Below are 17,530 nucleotides of genomic sequence, written 5' to 3' on the forward strand. Positions count from 1 at the left end.
TGTACAGAAGGAGAGGGAAAAGTCAGGAAGCAAAGTAAGCCATAAGTCAATACGCAGACACACACACACACACACACACATACATACACACACTCTTGCTATGTAATAGCTGCTGTGGAGCGTTCACTCGTGGTCACCTGGTGAAAGGATCATTGTTCGGAGGCTGGAGGTGACATTCAGAAGGAACATCCAGTAAGAACCACAAGCACACTCAACTGATTGGATCCTGGTCAATAAATACAATCCACACACTCCCATTTGGGATTTGTTTGTTGTAATAAATAAAGTGTTTTTCATTACATGAGTTTTGGTTGAATACATACTTCCTTTCGCAAACTACACCACGTGTAACTTGACTTTTTTCATTTCCACTCTTAGTGACTTGTTTTTCCAGTTTTCCAGCCTGTGACACATTTTCCATCTCTGATGTGAACAGGATGAGACCTTTCCCTCCCACCTTAGAGGAGATGAACCATTGATGAGTGCCATTCTGGCTCTGATTGTCCTAAACGGGCTGAGACACATATTAACCACTTCAGTGTTCTGATGTTCACGCTGAGCATGCAGATGATGAAACTGAGATCCCTGAGTTACAGTCTGGATGAAGATGGAACGTCTTGAACAATTCATGTTTAGTTGCATAAACTGCACTAACTGTACAGGAAACGAGTCCCACCTGCCAACAGCAGTGGACAACTTGGTAAAACAGGACACAAATACAAAACCAAGGGGCTTAAAAGTGCTTTTAGCAAAAAAAAAAAAAAAACTTATTACCATATATTACTATATACAGACTGAAGGAGCAGTGGCTGATGGGAGAATGCAGCAGTGAACTGCAGGGTTACAACCCATGTGTCATATTGGATGGACATACAATTTTCTTTATCCATTTTTCCTTAAATAATAATCAATCAATAACCCAGAGGGCCCTTACAGTCCTGGAGGGCTGCAGCCCTCAGCTTTAAAATGTCTCCCTGCATCAACACACTTTACTGCTGATGCCAGGTTTTCTGCACAACTGCATGATGACGCCTACATCAGATTCATTAGTGTTGCAGCAAGGACCAAATTTGAACACCCAAGTTCTGCATGTCCATCCAAGTACCACATTAAGTGCAAGATGAGGAGTTTGTTGTGGATTGAAGTTACTCTGAACACAAAGTGTGAGCTGCAAGTCTTTCCTCTACCTGAGATGCATTCATGGACCTGTACCTGTAGAGCCTCTGCTGTCATGGTTGGAGTGCACAGTGATTCTAAAACAGAGAACAGTACACCCTGTGTTCTGTGCAGATGTTGGATCACAGCTGGCTCAGCAGGTCCTTAGGTAGCTCATGTGCAAATAAAGCTTTCTTTACAGAGGAGTGGCTGCTCTTCCATTCCTCACACCAGGAGCAGAAAAACAAGCTCAGCACAGCTTTTTACACACTTGTTACAGAGTTGTGTTGAGTTCAAGTGATATCGCATAACATCAAAACGTAGCTTTCTGCTAATCCCGTTGAACCTGAAGATTCACACACTGACTGCAGTCCCTTTCTAAGTGCCTTCGTGTGCTGGACTGGGCTCCAGCTCAGTGTGTCCATGGTCCTGGGAGGAGAAGCAATCGTCTGCGTGGATGAAGTGCTGGGCGCTCTGGCTGTAACTGAGCATGGCCAGCTGCCTCTGCTCGGGGCTGAAGTCCACAGAATGTGGGTGCACCTGCTGAATGTGTCTCTTGATGGTGCTCACCTTCAGGGTGGCCAAAGTGGCCCCACACACCATGCAGATCAGGCCGTGTCTCCTGCAGTCATAGTCCATCAGGTAGTCCATCCGCCAGCGCACCTGGTAGTTCCTCCTTTGGTCCTTCCCGGGGTAGTGCCCGTGACGGGAACTGCTGTCCCTCCACCGGCTTTTTCCCCCAGTCTCCTCTTTCTTTACTTTGTTTAAGTCAAAAGAGGCGTTTTCACCTGTATCTTCTGTTGGATGGAGATCGTCTGCTTCACTGGGAAGCATTTCTGTTAAAACAAAGGCTGAGTAAGAGGAACTGAAAGATGTAACTAAGCTGCTCTCTGGTATTAGGGATGTAAAGCATGTAGCATTACAGCTGACACAGTAAAATACTGCTTGTTAAAAAAGCCAAATATAGACAAAAGAACATAACCAGGTCATATCAAATCCAGATCACACTGCAGAGATGTGTCATGATGACAGTTCTCAGTTTTGTATGTGCTCCACCAGTTATCCCATACAGCTTATCAACAAAGAATGTCTCTGTCTCATCACTTGTGCTGTTCCAGTGAAATGAATTCTGATGCTGCGTTCACACCAAACGCCTTTCGCGCGTCAAAATCGTGCCTCACGCCCCTCGTTGGACGTTTGTGCTCATTGAATCAGTACGCTTGTCACCAGCATTGAAGATGCTCTGGACGCGGGTCCAAACAAGTTGGGAAGAGAGCGCGTGAAGGGGAGGGGCTTCTCTGTTGCCAGTAGTGTTCAGACAATGAATGATATTGTGGCGATCAGTTACGTTCGTAATTGACCCAGTGACTGAAGTGGTGGGGAACATTATTGTGTTGAGAAGGCGGTGTTTCTGGTCTGATGTATTTTGGTGTGACTCAGTGTGTGCACTGTGATGTTAGAGGCTATAGAGAAGTGTGGTTGAATGCAGAATAAAGTTAGGAGTTCCTTGCTGAACACCCGACCCCCGTTCATCAGCTCTACATTATAGAGGGAGTGGCTTGGCTTTATTTGATAAATTAAGCCAGACAACGTCGTTGAAGGGCGCCTCGGCACCGTTTCTGGATTCACCAGAGCTGCACTCGGATGAGAGTCGCTTTCAGCGCTACTTACGTCTCTCCCGTGCCCAGTTTGACGACCTGCTGACCCGCATCGGTGCTCGCTCTCCTACCAGGACCCCAACTACAGGCGCTCTATTCCAGCAGAAGAGCCTGTTCATCTGTCTCCGGTTAGTGTTCTGAATACGTCACGGTTGGGGAAAGCTCCTAATTGGTTGACGCGCCGCGATATGCTCTAAAAGTTCAACAATCCCAACTCCAGCATCGGCCGGGTTGAGATGCTTCAAAAAGCGCCGCACAGGAAGTGCGGGACGCGCAGCGGGACCTCTCGACGCTCCTAGAAGCGCGTCCATCATTTATTGTCTATGTAAACCTGACGCTTTCGACGCGTTTGGTGTGAGTGCTTTAGCATTCCATGGCATTTTGGGCAAATTAATGTTCCCAACTTTATGGGAATCGTTGATGGATTGTTTGGAGATATTTTTATATTAGGGTCCCGTTCCAACCTGCCTGTGCAAAAGTGCACAAAGTAAGGTCCATAGAGACCTGGATCAGCAAGTTTGGTGTGAAAGAACTTGAGTTTGACAGCCATTTTTTCTCTAAGCTAACAGCATGTACTGAATACAAAGTTTATCAGTAGCTCATTATTAACCTGGTTTTATTTTATGGCAGCGTTTAATAAATTAATTCACACGCAGGGACAACATCCAAACTCTGTTGACTTCTTTTTAAAAAACTGTGATTTTTATGATACAGATGTCTCACCCTCTTTGATCTGCAGGTCTTCACTGCAGTCCTTGGTCCAGGCAGCAGCCATGGCCTCCCGCTCCTCCCGGCTCAGGGTAGTGGTCTCAGGGTGACTTTCCTGTATGTGCCGGCGGAAGCTGCTGACCTTGGTTTCCTTTAGGATTTGAGAACATACCATGCAGAAAGTTCCCTGTCCGCGAGGCCCGTAAGCCACCAGGTAGTCAAGGCGAAGCCGCCACGGGTCGCCCACGCGCAGACGCCGCCTCCTAGGATGTCGTAGGGGCAGGGCTTCCTGCTGTGGTGCTACGATACCTCCTTCCACACTGATAAGAGCAGTGTCCTGCATTAAAGTGCCATCGGCTGAGGGGTGCGTGCATGCGTTGATGTGGCTGGTTTCCATATCCTCTGCATAAAGAGCCGGCTCGCCGTCTTTGGTGCTAGGCTCTGAAGACTCCTCTGCTTCGTCTGTTGGTGAGAAAAAAACAGCAAAGAACATTAGAGCAAGACTGTTTTCTCATGTTTAGCTCCTCTGACCAATCCATTACTGACAAGATTTATCTCTCTTACAACGTTACCCTTTAGTCAATTCTGCGACTTATTGATTGTCATTGGAGTTTAATGAAATGTGTCTCATACTGTGTATGTAAAACATTATTGTAGTTCATTGTGGGACAATGAGCAAGTCCCTGAACCTTAACCTAACTCCTGCTCCTCAGGGATGGATTAACCAGTGCGAGGGATCGAGAACGAACAAGGAGACGTGATTGGTTAAAAGAAAAGGTTTGTTTTTTTCCATTGGTCGAAGATATTACAGATTTACAGCTGCTACAGATGACAAATTTTCTTTGCTCCTTTTTCAGAGCACATAAAATCTTAATTTCTGACAGGACATAAAGAAAATTTCAACCAAAAACTTAAAAAGAAAATCTCCTACCCTAGCTTTAAATTATTAGACTGCATTAGATATAGCCTGGAATCCATTCTAATCTCCTTGTATTATTCTATGTTTAATACAAGCGATTAGTCTGGAAGCACTCACTGGGTGGGACAAACATGTAAAGAGTAACCAATCAAACAAAGAGCGTGACAAGCTAAGCTACCTAAACGAAGCCGGCAAAGGAAAACGACGTGTAGTATGATACAGACTTAGGGTTTTAAAGCCTCTACTTGTTGTGGTTTCAACGATATATCCAGGTCTTTTAAAACAGAGCAGACACAGCTCTGGATATCTTCTCCGTAGCGGGCGCCATGTTTGTTTTGACACGTTCTTTCTGTACAGCTCTGATTGGCTAGTTTTCTTTCAAACCAAGTAAGTGAGCACAAACGGAGGTACCATACACCTTTCTTACAAAAACTAAGGAAGTGGGTGTGACTTCTTGCCAGGCTACATTAGATATGAACTGGGAACAAAATGTAACATGGAACTAAAGTGCAAAAATAATGATTTACGTTGGCATGTGAACTGGTGGAGTGGAACAACAAACAAACTTTCATTAGCTGAGAAATATGGATACATTTGTGAAAAAGACCACAAAAGTCAGCGCCCTCACTGAATAGATGGGACGAGTCATCAAAATATGAAAGCCATCTTTGTCCAGGATTCAGTGCATCAGTGTTTTTTACGCTTTTTGGCACAGATTGCAAACAATGTTTGGTTTTTTCCTGTATTTTTGACTGCTGCACTTTAAGATATGTTTTTATGCAGGTAATTAGTCTAATTTAGTTTGTGATTTTTGATATAAAATAATGTTACTTGTTCCCCATTAGGTCAATAGGATTATTTTGGGAGCAAGTGGGGCTTGAAAATTCACCTTTATTCAAAGTGGAAAATACCCAACAAAATTTGATACTCTGTGTACTACATGTATGTAGTACACAGAGGTGAAGGTAATTGATTACAAGTACTTACATTATTGTAATTGAGTTTATTTTATGGGTACTTGTACTTTTTTCAGTTTATTTCTTAAAAAGTAATTTTACTTAGTTTTTTTGGCTTAGTTTGGTCAAAAATCCATAATCATCTTTGAGCATATTGTAATCCAAAGTGTTCTGAGTGGACAGTGAATCTCTGCTCCTTCTCCTGGCTCTAACAATGAGCTTTAGAAATCCAGGAGGGTGATGCTGGACTTCAGCCAATCAAAGATCTTTTTTCTACCAACAGGGCGATCCCATGAGCTGTTTGAAGCATGACTATTGGCTGCTCGAGCTGCTCGTCAAAAGTCAATCTGCGTTCACAAGAGGGTAGGGTAAGTGCATTGTTGGACATTCCAGCAAAAGTCTCAAACGCGGCTTTTGGCACCGCGGTTACATGGCAAAGCCAGCGGAAAAAAGAAGACCGAGGTGGAGAAGCAACAGAATAAAGGCACAAATGTGTTATGGAGGTCCCTATGACTGTGTCTGTGTGGCGGACTGCAAGTGATCCGCTTTCAGTCAGCGCGCAGTCTGCCTCACATATAGAGTCAGAGACAATGATAACAGATGGGAAAACTGTAAATTAATTAACAGTCTTTTACTTAATGATGTAGGTTTTTCTTTCTCTTTCTTTCTTTGTTCAGTAGGGATGTAAAAATTCACTCAATTCCCAATACGATTCGATTCATGATTAATTTACAAAATAGGACTGTAGAGAAATGATGACTGAAAAATATTCCTTCATTTTTTTGGGAAAAAAATAGAAAATACTGTACTATTTTCCTTTCATTTTTCATTGTCAAAAGAATTCCTTGATAAACTATTCAAAACAATGCAATTTACCTAAAAATAAATCTTGAATGAAAAAAATAAAGGAATAATACAAATAAAGAAGAAGCCTATTAATTTAAATTCTGGTTCTATAGTAAACAATGCAAAACCGCATAATAGTGATTTTTCTTTTTAAAAGTGCAACTGAAAATGTATTTTGTGCCTTAACAATTGGACCAAAAAAAAAAAACAAACAGTCATTGCACTGTATTTACGTCAGATATTTGTTTGGACCAGCAGAGGGCACTGGTAACCCAGTGGTCGGTTGGAATGCAGATATTCTTGCAGTGAAGAAGAGATCCTATGCTAGCAGACAGAGCTAATATAAAAACGTGACTTTTACAGATATTCACGTAATATTACAGATATTCTTTCGGTTCTAAAGGGGTAAGGAATCATTTATGAACATGTTTAAGAGTAGAAGGCGGCCAGAAAGAAAGTAGTAGGAGATTCCGCCCGCTGCCTACACTTCTGGACAAGAGAAGGATAAATATATAGCACCTCTGCTGTTTAAAAAAAGTACTGCGATTCAATTTTCAGATTATCGATGTGAACAGTGATACCTATGAATCGATTTTTTACTGCCTTACGATTAATCATTACATCCCTATTGTTCAGTGTTTATTCTTTTTGTAATATTTCTTGAGCGGCTGTAACGCAAGTAATTTCCCCCTGGGATAAATAAAGTACTTCTGATTCTGATAACTAAAATAAACGTTATCCAAGGTGAAGAGAAAAGATGTAATTAATTTGCAGAGTGGATGTGGAGTGTGTCTGCTCTAATCAGCTGGGCTCAGCTGCAGCTGTTTGTGTGAGCAGCTGCTGTGGATGTGAGCCTCTTACTGTCCTCACAGCGGAGAATAATACGTGCTTTCATGACTCTAAAACATCAGAAAACTCTCCGATAACACAAGATAAAGTCTCTACATTTGTTACTAGTCTTTATGGAAAAAACAATTGCAGAGTTCCAGTGTGCGCGTTCGCACAAGAAGATTAATTCAGGAGAGGATGGGAGCGTCTTACGATTCTACAAACTGCAGCTTTAAGTACGTTATAAAATAAGTAACGTAATTTGTTGCATTTCTACACTCAACCGTTACTGAGTAAATTCATATTTTTTGTTTTAAAATGATCAACGGACATTGTGAAACCGCAAAAAATGAAATGACCATGAGAACAATCAATGCATCACATCCTAGCCAACCAATCAGATTAAGCGTAATGCACGGCGCCAAAACAGCACTGAATGGCAGTTATTTTCCCATTTTTAGAGTTCATAAATGTAGTTATACTATATTTTGATTTTGAATTCAATATATTGGTGTTATTTTATTTTTAAAAGAATTGTACATTTTGACAAACCTTTTATTTATACAGATGCCTTTGTGCAAAATAAATGAAGTTCCAATTCTGCAAGAATTCCTCTCTTCCTTTTCAAGTTTATACATCAGATGTTTACTGTATCAAAGGGAAATGTGGCAAGATTTATTACCAAAAATAAATGTGGGAGGGTGAAAGTAACTAGTTACTTTTAATTTGAGTACTATTCACCTGAGCTACTTTTCATTTGTACTTGTGTATTTTATGTATGACTTACTTGTGCTTGTAGTTGAGTATAATTTCAATCACTTTATCGCTACTCTTTACACCTCTGGGAGTACATATAAGACAATATCAGTTCTCACCGTGAGCCAGAGCCCAGGCCTGCAGGATGCAGTGTTTCTCCTCAGAGCTGTACACCAGAGAGTTGGCGTGTGTGTTCAGTACGTGGCTCTTGATGTGATCCAGATGGAGCGAGGGCAGCTCTGCTCCACACACCATGCACAGCAGGCGGCCGCGCTCCGCCTCATACTCCATCAAGAACTCCTGGCGAAACCAGGCGTGCAGCGAGTCATTCAAATAGCGCTCCAGAGTTTGTGCTGATGGCCCGGAGAGATGACGCTCTTCCTCTCTGAGTTGGGGGGTTTCACCCTCTGGAGAGGGAGGGGACAGGCTGGGGGGAGGGGCAGGCTGCTCTCCGTGTGACACACAGTCCGGGGGATCTACTGGTGCTTAACAGACAGAGATTTGTTGAAATGAGGACATTGAAACAATGCACTTAAGTGACACTTTATAACCACTAGGGTCAAACAAAACAATAAAATGCAGACAAAAATCAGAAAATTCTGCAACTATTAGAGCTGGGCAATATATCATGATTGAAAATATATCAAGTTTTCTATTTTGGCGATACAAAAAATTACATCGCTTTTATTAATATATATATTTTACAGATTATTTTGTACTAAAATACAGCATGAAAAGCACACTTAGAAGGATTTCTGAGTGCGCCCTAACCCAGACCTTCCCCAAAACAAGCACACTACAGAACTCACTCACACATGCTGTCCCTTATAGGAGAAAAAGCCAAAAGTGGCACAAACAGACCCGTTTTTGCAGAAAAAAAAAAGAGCAGAAGAAGGACTGGACTAATTTTTTGAAAAGGGTCTGTATTGTACACATGTTAGTTATTAAATGTGCCAGTGTGGCATTTATAACCCAGAATTGTCTTTTTGGTGGGACTTTATTTGAATTAAAAATATCAAAATTTCTATCGTATATCGCCATTTTGAAAAAAAAATATTGAGATATGAGTTTTGGTCCATATTGCCCTGCTCTATAACTATTCTTCTTTTTTTGCACCAGTGTCTGCTGTCCTAGCTAACATCAGGAACCCATGGATGGGACCAACACACAAAGACAGTCAAACATACACAAACACACATTAGTGAATCAATCAGAGATTAAATCCTTTTTTAAATACAAAATGTAACTGTACGCAGAGCAGGCGGCCTTGATGAAGCACAAGCTAGTGATACTGATTCTTAGCTAGAGGGCAATGGTTTGATTCCAGGGTTAGGCCAAGATATGCATAAGTTTGCTGAAAAAGAGGAGGCAAAGTTGGGATCAGACACTCCTGAGAGATATAAAACCAGCCCTAGGTTTGGGGTGACAAAGCTGATTTCAGATATGTTTACTGACTCTGAACTCATCCACAGTTGTTGATAATCCAAATGAACTGAAGGTTGAAGGGTTTTTACAGTGTTTGCTACGCATTTTGTTCTGTGCTCATGGGCTCTGTCTTCTGGGCAAGGTTCTTGTTTGTTCCCATCAGTAAAGGCCACCCTCATACACTCCCACTGAGCATGACATCATCCTCATACACAAACACACAAATACATACTGTAGTGCCACCAAGTGTGTAAACATGAAAGCGTCCGTGTCTTACCAGCAGAATGCTGAGGCAGCGGGTCTCCCTCCTGCTGTGGGAGTGCATCATCAGAGTCATGCGACCTCTGACCTTCAACTAGGCCCAGGTGGCACTCCCAGCCTGAACGGATCACTTCCTTATCAGCAGGGCTCCACAGCAGAGAGTCCGGATGCTTCTGTCTGATGTGCCTCTTGATGGTGCTGAGCTTGAGCGTAGCCAGCGAGCTGCCACACACCATGCAGATCATTCCATGCCTCTGGGGGTCAAAGTCCATCAGGTACTCGCTGCGCCAGTACTCGTGGTAGTAGCGACGGTGGTCACGGCCCGGAATCCTGCTCAGGCCTGGGCGTGAGGCCCGCATCCTGGGTTTCCGTCCTGAGGGCCCGGGGGCAGGGGAGAGGAGGTGGGGGTGATCGGGGCCCTCTGTGATGCTCCAGTAGCTGGTGCTGGCTGACCTGTCAGGCAGGACCATCCCAGACTGGGATTCCTCCTCAGTATGGCCATTAGCAAGACTGTTCTCATCTGTTAGAACAGGAAACAGTGCACACTGGTGCTGTTAATGCTGCTGTTGCTATGACAACCGCGAGGCAGGAAGACACACAATCAGAGAAAGGACGACCATCACCAACAGGCCTGTTTGTTTTCATGCAGCAGGGACATGAAGGATGCTCATATTATCCGTATTACAAGTTACCCTCAGAATCCGTGTATCATTTGTTCATTCATTTTTCATTATTATTATTATTATTATGAAATAACGGAAAACGCCTTGTTTTTCATTTTCTGTACTGAAGCAAAAGAGCTTGAATTTGAAAAACAAGGCGTTTTACGTTTTTTCATTTTGGTTTTGGAAACAAAAATCAAATAATGAGTGTTTTTTTCATTTTTGTTACATAATAAAAGAACGAATGAACGAATGATACACGGATTGTTCAGCTCTGAGGCGTGTCCACGAAATCATTAGTGCCATGAGAAGATAATAACATGGATGAGTAATGTTGAAAGTGAACACTATCCCATCAGAGAGTATTGATACAAAAATGCAGAAAGGTAACAACAAACATTGCAATGTTGCCACACTCGGGATGTAAAGATTAATCGTGAGGCAGTTAAAAATCGATTCAAAGGTGTCACGATTCATATCGATACATTTTTTTTTTTTTTTTACAGCAAAGAGCACTATCTATTTAGAATTTGAAATTCAGGACGCACCACCGTGTTTTAAATCAGAAGTGTGGAAGCATTTTGGCTTCACCAAGACAAAATGAAAGAGGTGAGAAAGAAAGAACATGTGAAATCCAAGGTAAGAGGAGCACAGAGAAGAAGAGGAGAAACAAGAGAGAGAGAATGAAACCCTTAGTTTGTTTATTTTTATTATTTCTTTGATATGGGATTTGTTTTAAAATTCAATTGTTAAGGCACAAAATACATTTTTAGTTGCACTTTTAAAAAGAAAAGGAACTATTATGCAATTATTTGAATAGTTCACTGTAGAGCCAGAATTTAAATGAATAGGCTTCTTCTTCATTTGTAATATTTCTTTATTTATTTCATTCAGGATTTATTTTTAATTAAATTGCATTGTTTTGCATAGTTTATTAAGGGATTCTTTTGACAATGAAAGATAAAAGAAAATAGTACAGTATTTTTATTTTTGAAGAAAAAAAAAAATGTTTCAGTCATCATTTGTCTACAGTCTCATTTTGTAAAATACATTGTGAGAGAATCGTATCGTGAACCCAGTATCGTGATTGAATCGTATCGGGAGTTGAGTGAATCGTTACATCCCAATGCCACATATCAGGAAAGTTGCATGTTTAGCTGCAGTGGATGGCTCTCACATAGACTGGCATTCTAACTGGTGTTATAACACCTTCTTACTGGTGTAGGGTGGGATCAAGGATCCACTGATCATTGTCTTGGCCGATAATATCGGCAGAAATTTGCCATTTTCACAATAATCGGCATCTGTTGTTTTTTCCACTGATTGCCAATAAAACAAGATATTTGTTTCTCTTGGCTGTGTAACACTAATAACGCCCTGATTGGCTACACAATTAAATACATTGAAGCTAATTTTCACTGCTGTACGGCAAAGTTCAGATTTTATAAAATCCAAGGAGCCATTTTATTTATTTGTTTCAGTGAACTTTAAGAGATATCTACACTATTTGTTTTTATATAATAAAGAATAACAACAAGCAAACAGTATACTGTATTCAGTCTAATCCCAGATGTGTTATTCTTAATTTTGACACCAAAGTTGAATCTTTTATAGCAAATTAATGTCGACCAGCCTCTTGTTCACATTTACAGTATGTCAGAAACCTATAATATGAAAGCAAACAAGCCAAATCTAGTGTTAAGTTAAATTGTGAATAGCTAAACATTGAAATAGCCACAAACAGCTGACGTATCACTGACAAAGGTGTGGTAGTTCTGTGAGTTCATTATCAAACCTTTCACTGGGCGGCTTGTTTCTCGTGTCCTGCAGTATCTCTGTAGCACTTTGTACAGCACAGATAACATTTTAAGGTCATTACCTTCAGCACTAACTGCCTTTACTTTCTCCTTTTTATACCGAACACGTTTCACTCAGGTTTGTTATGGATATGCCTCCATATTCTACCCTGTTTCCCAATGAATGTTTTCTCTCATTGTGATAATCATAAATTACAGATGAATAAACCACATCAGCAATATTTATTTATCTCTAACATATTTACATATTATTTTGATTCTGCTATCTCATTCTGTTGACAGTGCTTATGATACATTTTTGTCACATAAGTTGTGTATCTGTGTTACAGTTATCCTCTTATCTATCGGTTATATATCTTTACTTTTTTTGCAATTATTTTTGCAGTATTGTGTAAAATACACCTCTTGTCACCAATAACATATTGTATGTTGTTTTTTGTTCGCGTTAAATTATAATTTTCTGTTTGTGCACACTCGGATTCAGATTTTTTTCTTTGTGTATTTTTTTTTGCATACTTTTCATATTAGCTTTACATATATGACAATAAAGTATATTTATTTCTATTCTATTTTTGTTTTCAGCTTTGAACCTCCTTTGTTTAGTAGTATCAAACTCTACAACTTTAACCTGAAACTTTGATTCTTGTACATATTTGTATTATATTTGTACATTTGTATTATTACTAGTGCAGTGCCTGTAGGAAGTATGCTATAGAACATTAGAACATTGGTCCTACCTCTACAGTGATGATGTCATCCCAATGTAGCAATGTTCTAAAATTGTAACTGATGACATCATCACCGTAGAGCTAGGACTAAAGACATCATCAAGCTCGGACTGATGACATCATCACTGAGTCCATTGACTCAGGAGGTGGGACTTGGGGGTGGGGCATCCAAACAAATCCGACTTTGCACACCTTTGAACCAAGCAGCAGCCATGTTGAAAGTCTCAGCTCAGTCTGATCCTGATCCGCAGAGATATTTGAGGAACACAGACAGAGATATTTGTTTTATAAATAGATTATTATTATCTTATTTTGTTTCTACTGTAATGTGTGCACTTTTATTTAATCCTTATTTAATTAACAGTCTATTCCTTAATTATGTACATTTTCTTTCTTTTCCTTTGGTGTTTATTATTTTCATTTGTAATATTTCTTGAGCCTCTGTGACACAATTAATTCCCCCCCAGGATAAATAAAGTACTTTTGATTCTGATTTGCTGTGACATTATTTTTTGTTTCATAACCTGCAGCAGTTTAGAAATATGTTGAATGTTTAAAGTTTCATAATTTATTCTAACACTTATGATGTCCCGATACAACTTTTTCACTGCAGATACAATACCAACATTGTAGCCTTGAGTATTGGCCAATACCAATAATGATCCAACACGATATCAGCACGAATCATACATACTTTTATTACTTATTTTGTAGTGTGGAATGTTAGAAAAGGCTTGATCAAGTGATGTTACTCAAACAGAGAACAATAGTCATCAACAGTAGGTATGAGAAAAATGGACCCGTTTATTATGATATTTGTTTTCTGGCTGATATCGGACCGATATCCGATATCGATATCGGATCGGGACACCCCTACCAATACTTGCTATAACAGAGGTGGCCAATCCTGGTCCTCAAGAGCCACTATCCAGCATGTTTTATATGTTTCCCTCTTCCAAAACACCTGATTGAAATGATTAACTCATCATCAAGCTCTGTAGAAGCCTGATAACGATCCTGGTCATTTCAATCAGGTGTGTTGGAAGAGGGAAACATCTAAAACATGCTGGATAGTGGCTCTTGAGGACCAGGATTGGCCACCTTTATAGCAGCTATAAAGTAAGAGAGACAGTAGGGTTTGTTTTCTAGGGGGAGGAGTACCGCTGCAGTCCGCTGGGTGTCGCTGCTTGTGTGCTGCTGAGCCTTTGTTTATAGGAGCCACAGACGGAGGGGCCATGCTGCTCCATGGCTTTGTCCCTGACACGGATTATCGCAGCCTGACAATGGCCGTGTCTCTGACAGCCACGCAGACCGGTTAACCGTGGGCTTACAGTAAAACCCCAAAAATAACTGCTATTTATTTACCTCCCGGGTCGCTCTCGTCCTTCGCGGCTTCCTCCTCGTCGCTTATAATTAAAGAGAGCAGCTCGGGCCGCCCGGTACAGCCGAGCTCCACGGGCTCACTGTCCGCCGCCTCTCCCTCCATCCCTGGCCTGGCTGCTGTTGCTGCTGATGGTTACTGGTTGTCCTCACTCCGTCAACGGTCTGCGGGGCCGGAGCGGGACATGTCACACGTTACAGCGGGAGCCCACGCGCATCTGTCAGATCGCCTCCACGCGCCCCGCACGGGAGTCAAGTTAACTTTTCATCCAATCCACTATCATGAAACCAAACGGTGTCCACTCCGCCAAGCTTGGCCCGTCGCCCCTCTGCGCAGTCCTCCACTCATGTATTTTAAGGCTCCTGCTTGTCTTCGGGGTGGGGAGCCAGACTAGGGGCCCCTGGGGCTCCTTAAGGGGCTCCTGGGTAAATTTAAAGAGACAGTAACCGCGTAGTCGGCGCACAGCCACCCCGAGGGGCGCTAATACCGATAAGCAGCTAATGCGGTTAGCACCGGACAAGCACCGGGCCCTCGCAGTGCTTATATTCACCAAAGTCTGAGGCCAAGCCCTCCCCTTTACCAAATTCCATTTATTTATTTATGTATTTATTTATTTACCTTTAAGTCTGGCATTCTATTTAATGATTAATAGGTCACATTTCATCATGTAGCAGCTATCATCAAGTCAAGGACACTTGGAATTGGAAAGAGCCAAAAAATCCCATTCCTGGAGACGCTACTGTAGATTTCCAGTTATGGGCACAACTTCTCCTGAGTGAAAGAAGTTGATTTTTTTTAACCTGTCATTGAGATAAAAAAAAAGAAAAGTTACAGACTATCGATGTTTACATGTTATGGCTGACTTGTTTCATATAATCAAATATTTGGCATTACTGCACAATGATCACAGAATGGACTCAGTGGAGCAGGATGTAGAGATGATGAGGATAAAAAGGTTGTTAAGGACTATGACACAATTGAAAAGGATCGGGACAAAAAAAAATTGGGGTTATTCAAAGTATTTCAGGTCATCTTCTACATGAAAATGATGCTTTTGCATTGATACCCGTGGTTGGAGACACTACTGTAGATCTCTCTTATGGGCACAACTTCTCCTGAGCAAAAGAAGTTAGCAAGTTTGTAAGATTATATAATATATATACTGCTCTTGACTGTGTTCAACAAATATGAGTTTCAGTTTAGTGGCCTATGTTACCTATCAAAGCATATTTTGTTATTTGAAATCTATCTATTTGTACTCAGGAAGTTGCTGCACCCCTGATGTCCACAAGTTCAAATGATTTTGTTGTATAGGAAGATTTTTTTTTTTGCCGAGGTCCGTAAATCCAATCTGCTTTACATCATCAAACACCCATTGTTTTTTAATAGTTTTGAATTATAAACCACAGACACTTCACCCCAACAGGCAGGTGGGGGCGGTGCTCCATTAGGGAGTTATTGCCTGTTAACCATAGCTACTGGTTGTCATTGCTTAGTCCAACCTGTATCAGCCCCCAGAGGTGGTCTCCTGGCCTGGAGATTACTATCCGTGAATTTTTTTAAAGTCTGTTTGTCGACAAAGGTCAATAGGAGTGTTTGGTATTTGTGACATACAGTTTATCAAGCCACAACCTAAACTTCACCTATACATATTTATTTTGATCCTTGCCCAGTGTTTTTTTTTAAAGAAATGCTTCTCTCTATCTGTAGTCGTTGAACACAGTGATGGAAAACACAGGACATTGTTTTTTTTAAATCAACTGAGGGACATAGACTCCATTAAACCAGAGTAAATTAAAGTGACTCAGAGCTCAGGGAAAGGTACACACTTGACAGGTCTATTAAAGCAGTGGTTGTCAAACAAACTTTTTGGCCTTAAGTACCTGCTTTCTCTTATTTCTGAATCCAAGTATCCCTTTGTCCAACTACAACATTTTGCTCAGAATACTGTAAAAAAAACAAAACAACAACTATAGAGCATGATGATGGAATGAATGAGTGATAACACATTTTAAAGAATCTCATTTTGTAAATAAAAACAGTATTTAGTGCCTCCTATGGTAAATGGACTTGATTTTATATAGCGCTTTATCACCACACCGAAGCAGTCTCAAAGCGCTTTACATATCAGCTCATTCACCCAATCACTCTCACATTCACACACCAGTGGGACAGGACTGCCATGCAAGGCGCTAGTCGACCACTGGGAGCAACTTAGGGTTCAGTGTCTTGCCCAAGGACACTTCGACACATAGTCAGGTACTGGGATCGAACCCCCAACCTCTCGATCAGAAGACGACCCACTACCACCTGAGCCACGGTCGCCTATAAGTTTATTTCCATAGATTTTATCATTTCCGGTCATCCCCCGCTTGGTGTGAAACAAAGACCGACCCTTGAAATTTCAGTTAATGTTCTAATCAAAATAATTTCCATCATCATTATTTTTAACTAAAAATAGACATGATGAAACTCCATAGTTTTAATGCTTGCATTTGTTCATTTCTGACTTTTTCTGAAGTATCCCCTGTAGTGTCATTGTGTAACCCTAGGGGTACACGTACCACCATTTGAGAAAAACTATATTAAAGTATGATCGGTGCTTTTGCATGACTGTAAGGGCAGTGCTGCACACAATTCAAAGTGGAAAAGTGTTAATTTACTTATTCCTTTAATTTCTTTCACTGCATTGGTCCTTGAATAAAGATGGTGATATTTTCACTGGTGTTTATGTATGTTTTTTGGTCTGTAAGCAGAATCACATCAAAAGTACAAAATGTTAACCAAAGATGGACATTTTACACCATGGAATAAAGTTTCCATTAAATTTGGGAGGAAATTGTTTATTGGCGAAATTAAAAAACGTCATAACGTGACCTCATAATTGACTGATCCTAATGAAATTTCCATCCAGCCATCCATTTTCCAACCATCTTGCGTCTTTTCAGGGTTGTGGTTGTCTACTGGTGCCTATCTCTCGCTGTCATTGGGCGTTAGGCTGAGGTACACCCGGAACAGGGCACCAGTCCATCGCAGGGCAACATACACACAACATTAAACACAACTGATCCATGCATTTGTTACATCTAGATTAGATTATCGTAACTCTCTCTCAGGATGTCTCAAAAACTCATTAAAAAAATCACCAGTTAATTCAGAACTAGATTATTAACAGGTACCAACAGGAGAGAGCATATTTCTCCAGTATTGGCTTCCCTTCATTGGCTTCCTGTAAAATCTAGAATAGAGTTTAAAATCCTCCTGTTAGCATACAAAGCTCTACATGATCAAGCTCCTGTGCATCTTTAAGACCTGTCAATGCCCTATAATTTGGGAAAAACACTCCGCTCTCAGTCTGCTGGTCTTCTGGAAGTTCCTAAAGTGTCCAGCTGAAAGCTCTGCCAGTTCTCCTTCGAAGTAGAACAGGCGG

At 41.0% G+C, this 17,530-nt stretch overlaps 1 protein-coding gene across 2 annotated transcripts in view; it reads right to left on the reverse strand.

The window, feature by feature from the left end:
- zfta (zinc finger translocation associated) overlaps positions 1-17,530 on the reverse strand; it is a 19,988-nt gene continuing 2,458 nt past the window's right edge. Inside the window, exons 1-5 of one of the 2 annotated variants that reach the window (XM_028474186.1) lie at positions 14,085-14,509; positions 9,529-10,032; positions 7,946-8,311; positions 3,537-3,983; positions 1-1,991 (exon numbers count right to left, since the gene is read on the reverse strand). In XM_028474186.1, coding sequence (XP_028329987.1) covers positions 1,534-1,991; positions 3,537-3,983; positions 7,946-8,311; positions 9,529-10,032; positions 14,085-14,205 — 1,896 coding nt within the window. In that variant the 5' untranslated portion in view covers positions 14,206-14,509 and the 3' untranslated portion in view covers positions 1-1,533. Of the gene's footprint in view, positions 1,992-3,536; positions 3,984-7,945; positions 8,312-9,528; positions 10,033-14,084; positions 14,510-17,530 lie in introns of those variants that run through there. The other variant, XM_028474187.1, reaches the window with a different exon arrangement.

Source organism: Gouania willdenowi, chromosome 18 (genome assembly GCF_900634775.1).
Source record: "Gouania willdenowi chromosome 18, fGouWil2.1, whole genome shotgun sequence".
Taxonomy (NCBI): Eukaryota; Metazoa; Chordata; class Actinopteri; order Blenniiformes; family Gobiesocidae; genus Gouania; species Gouania willdenowi.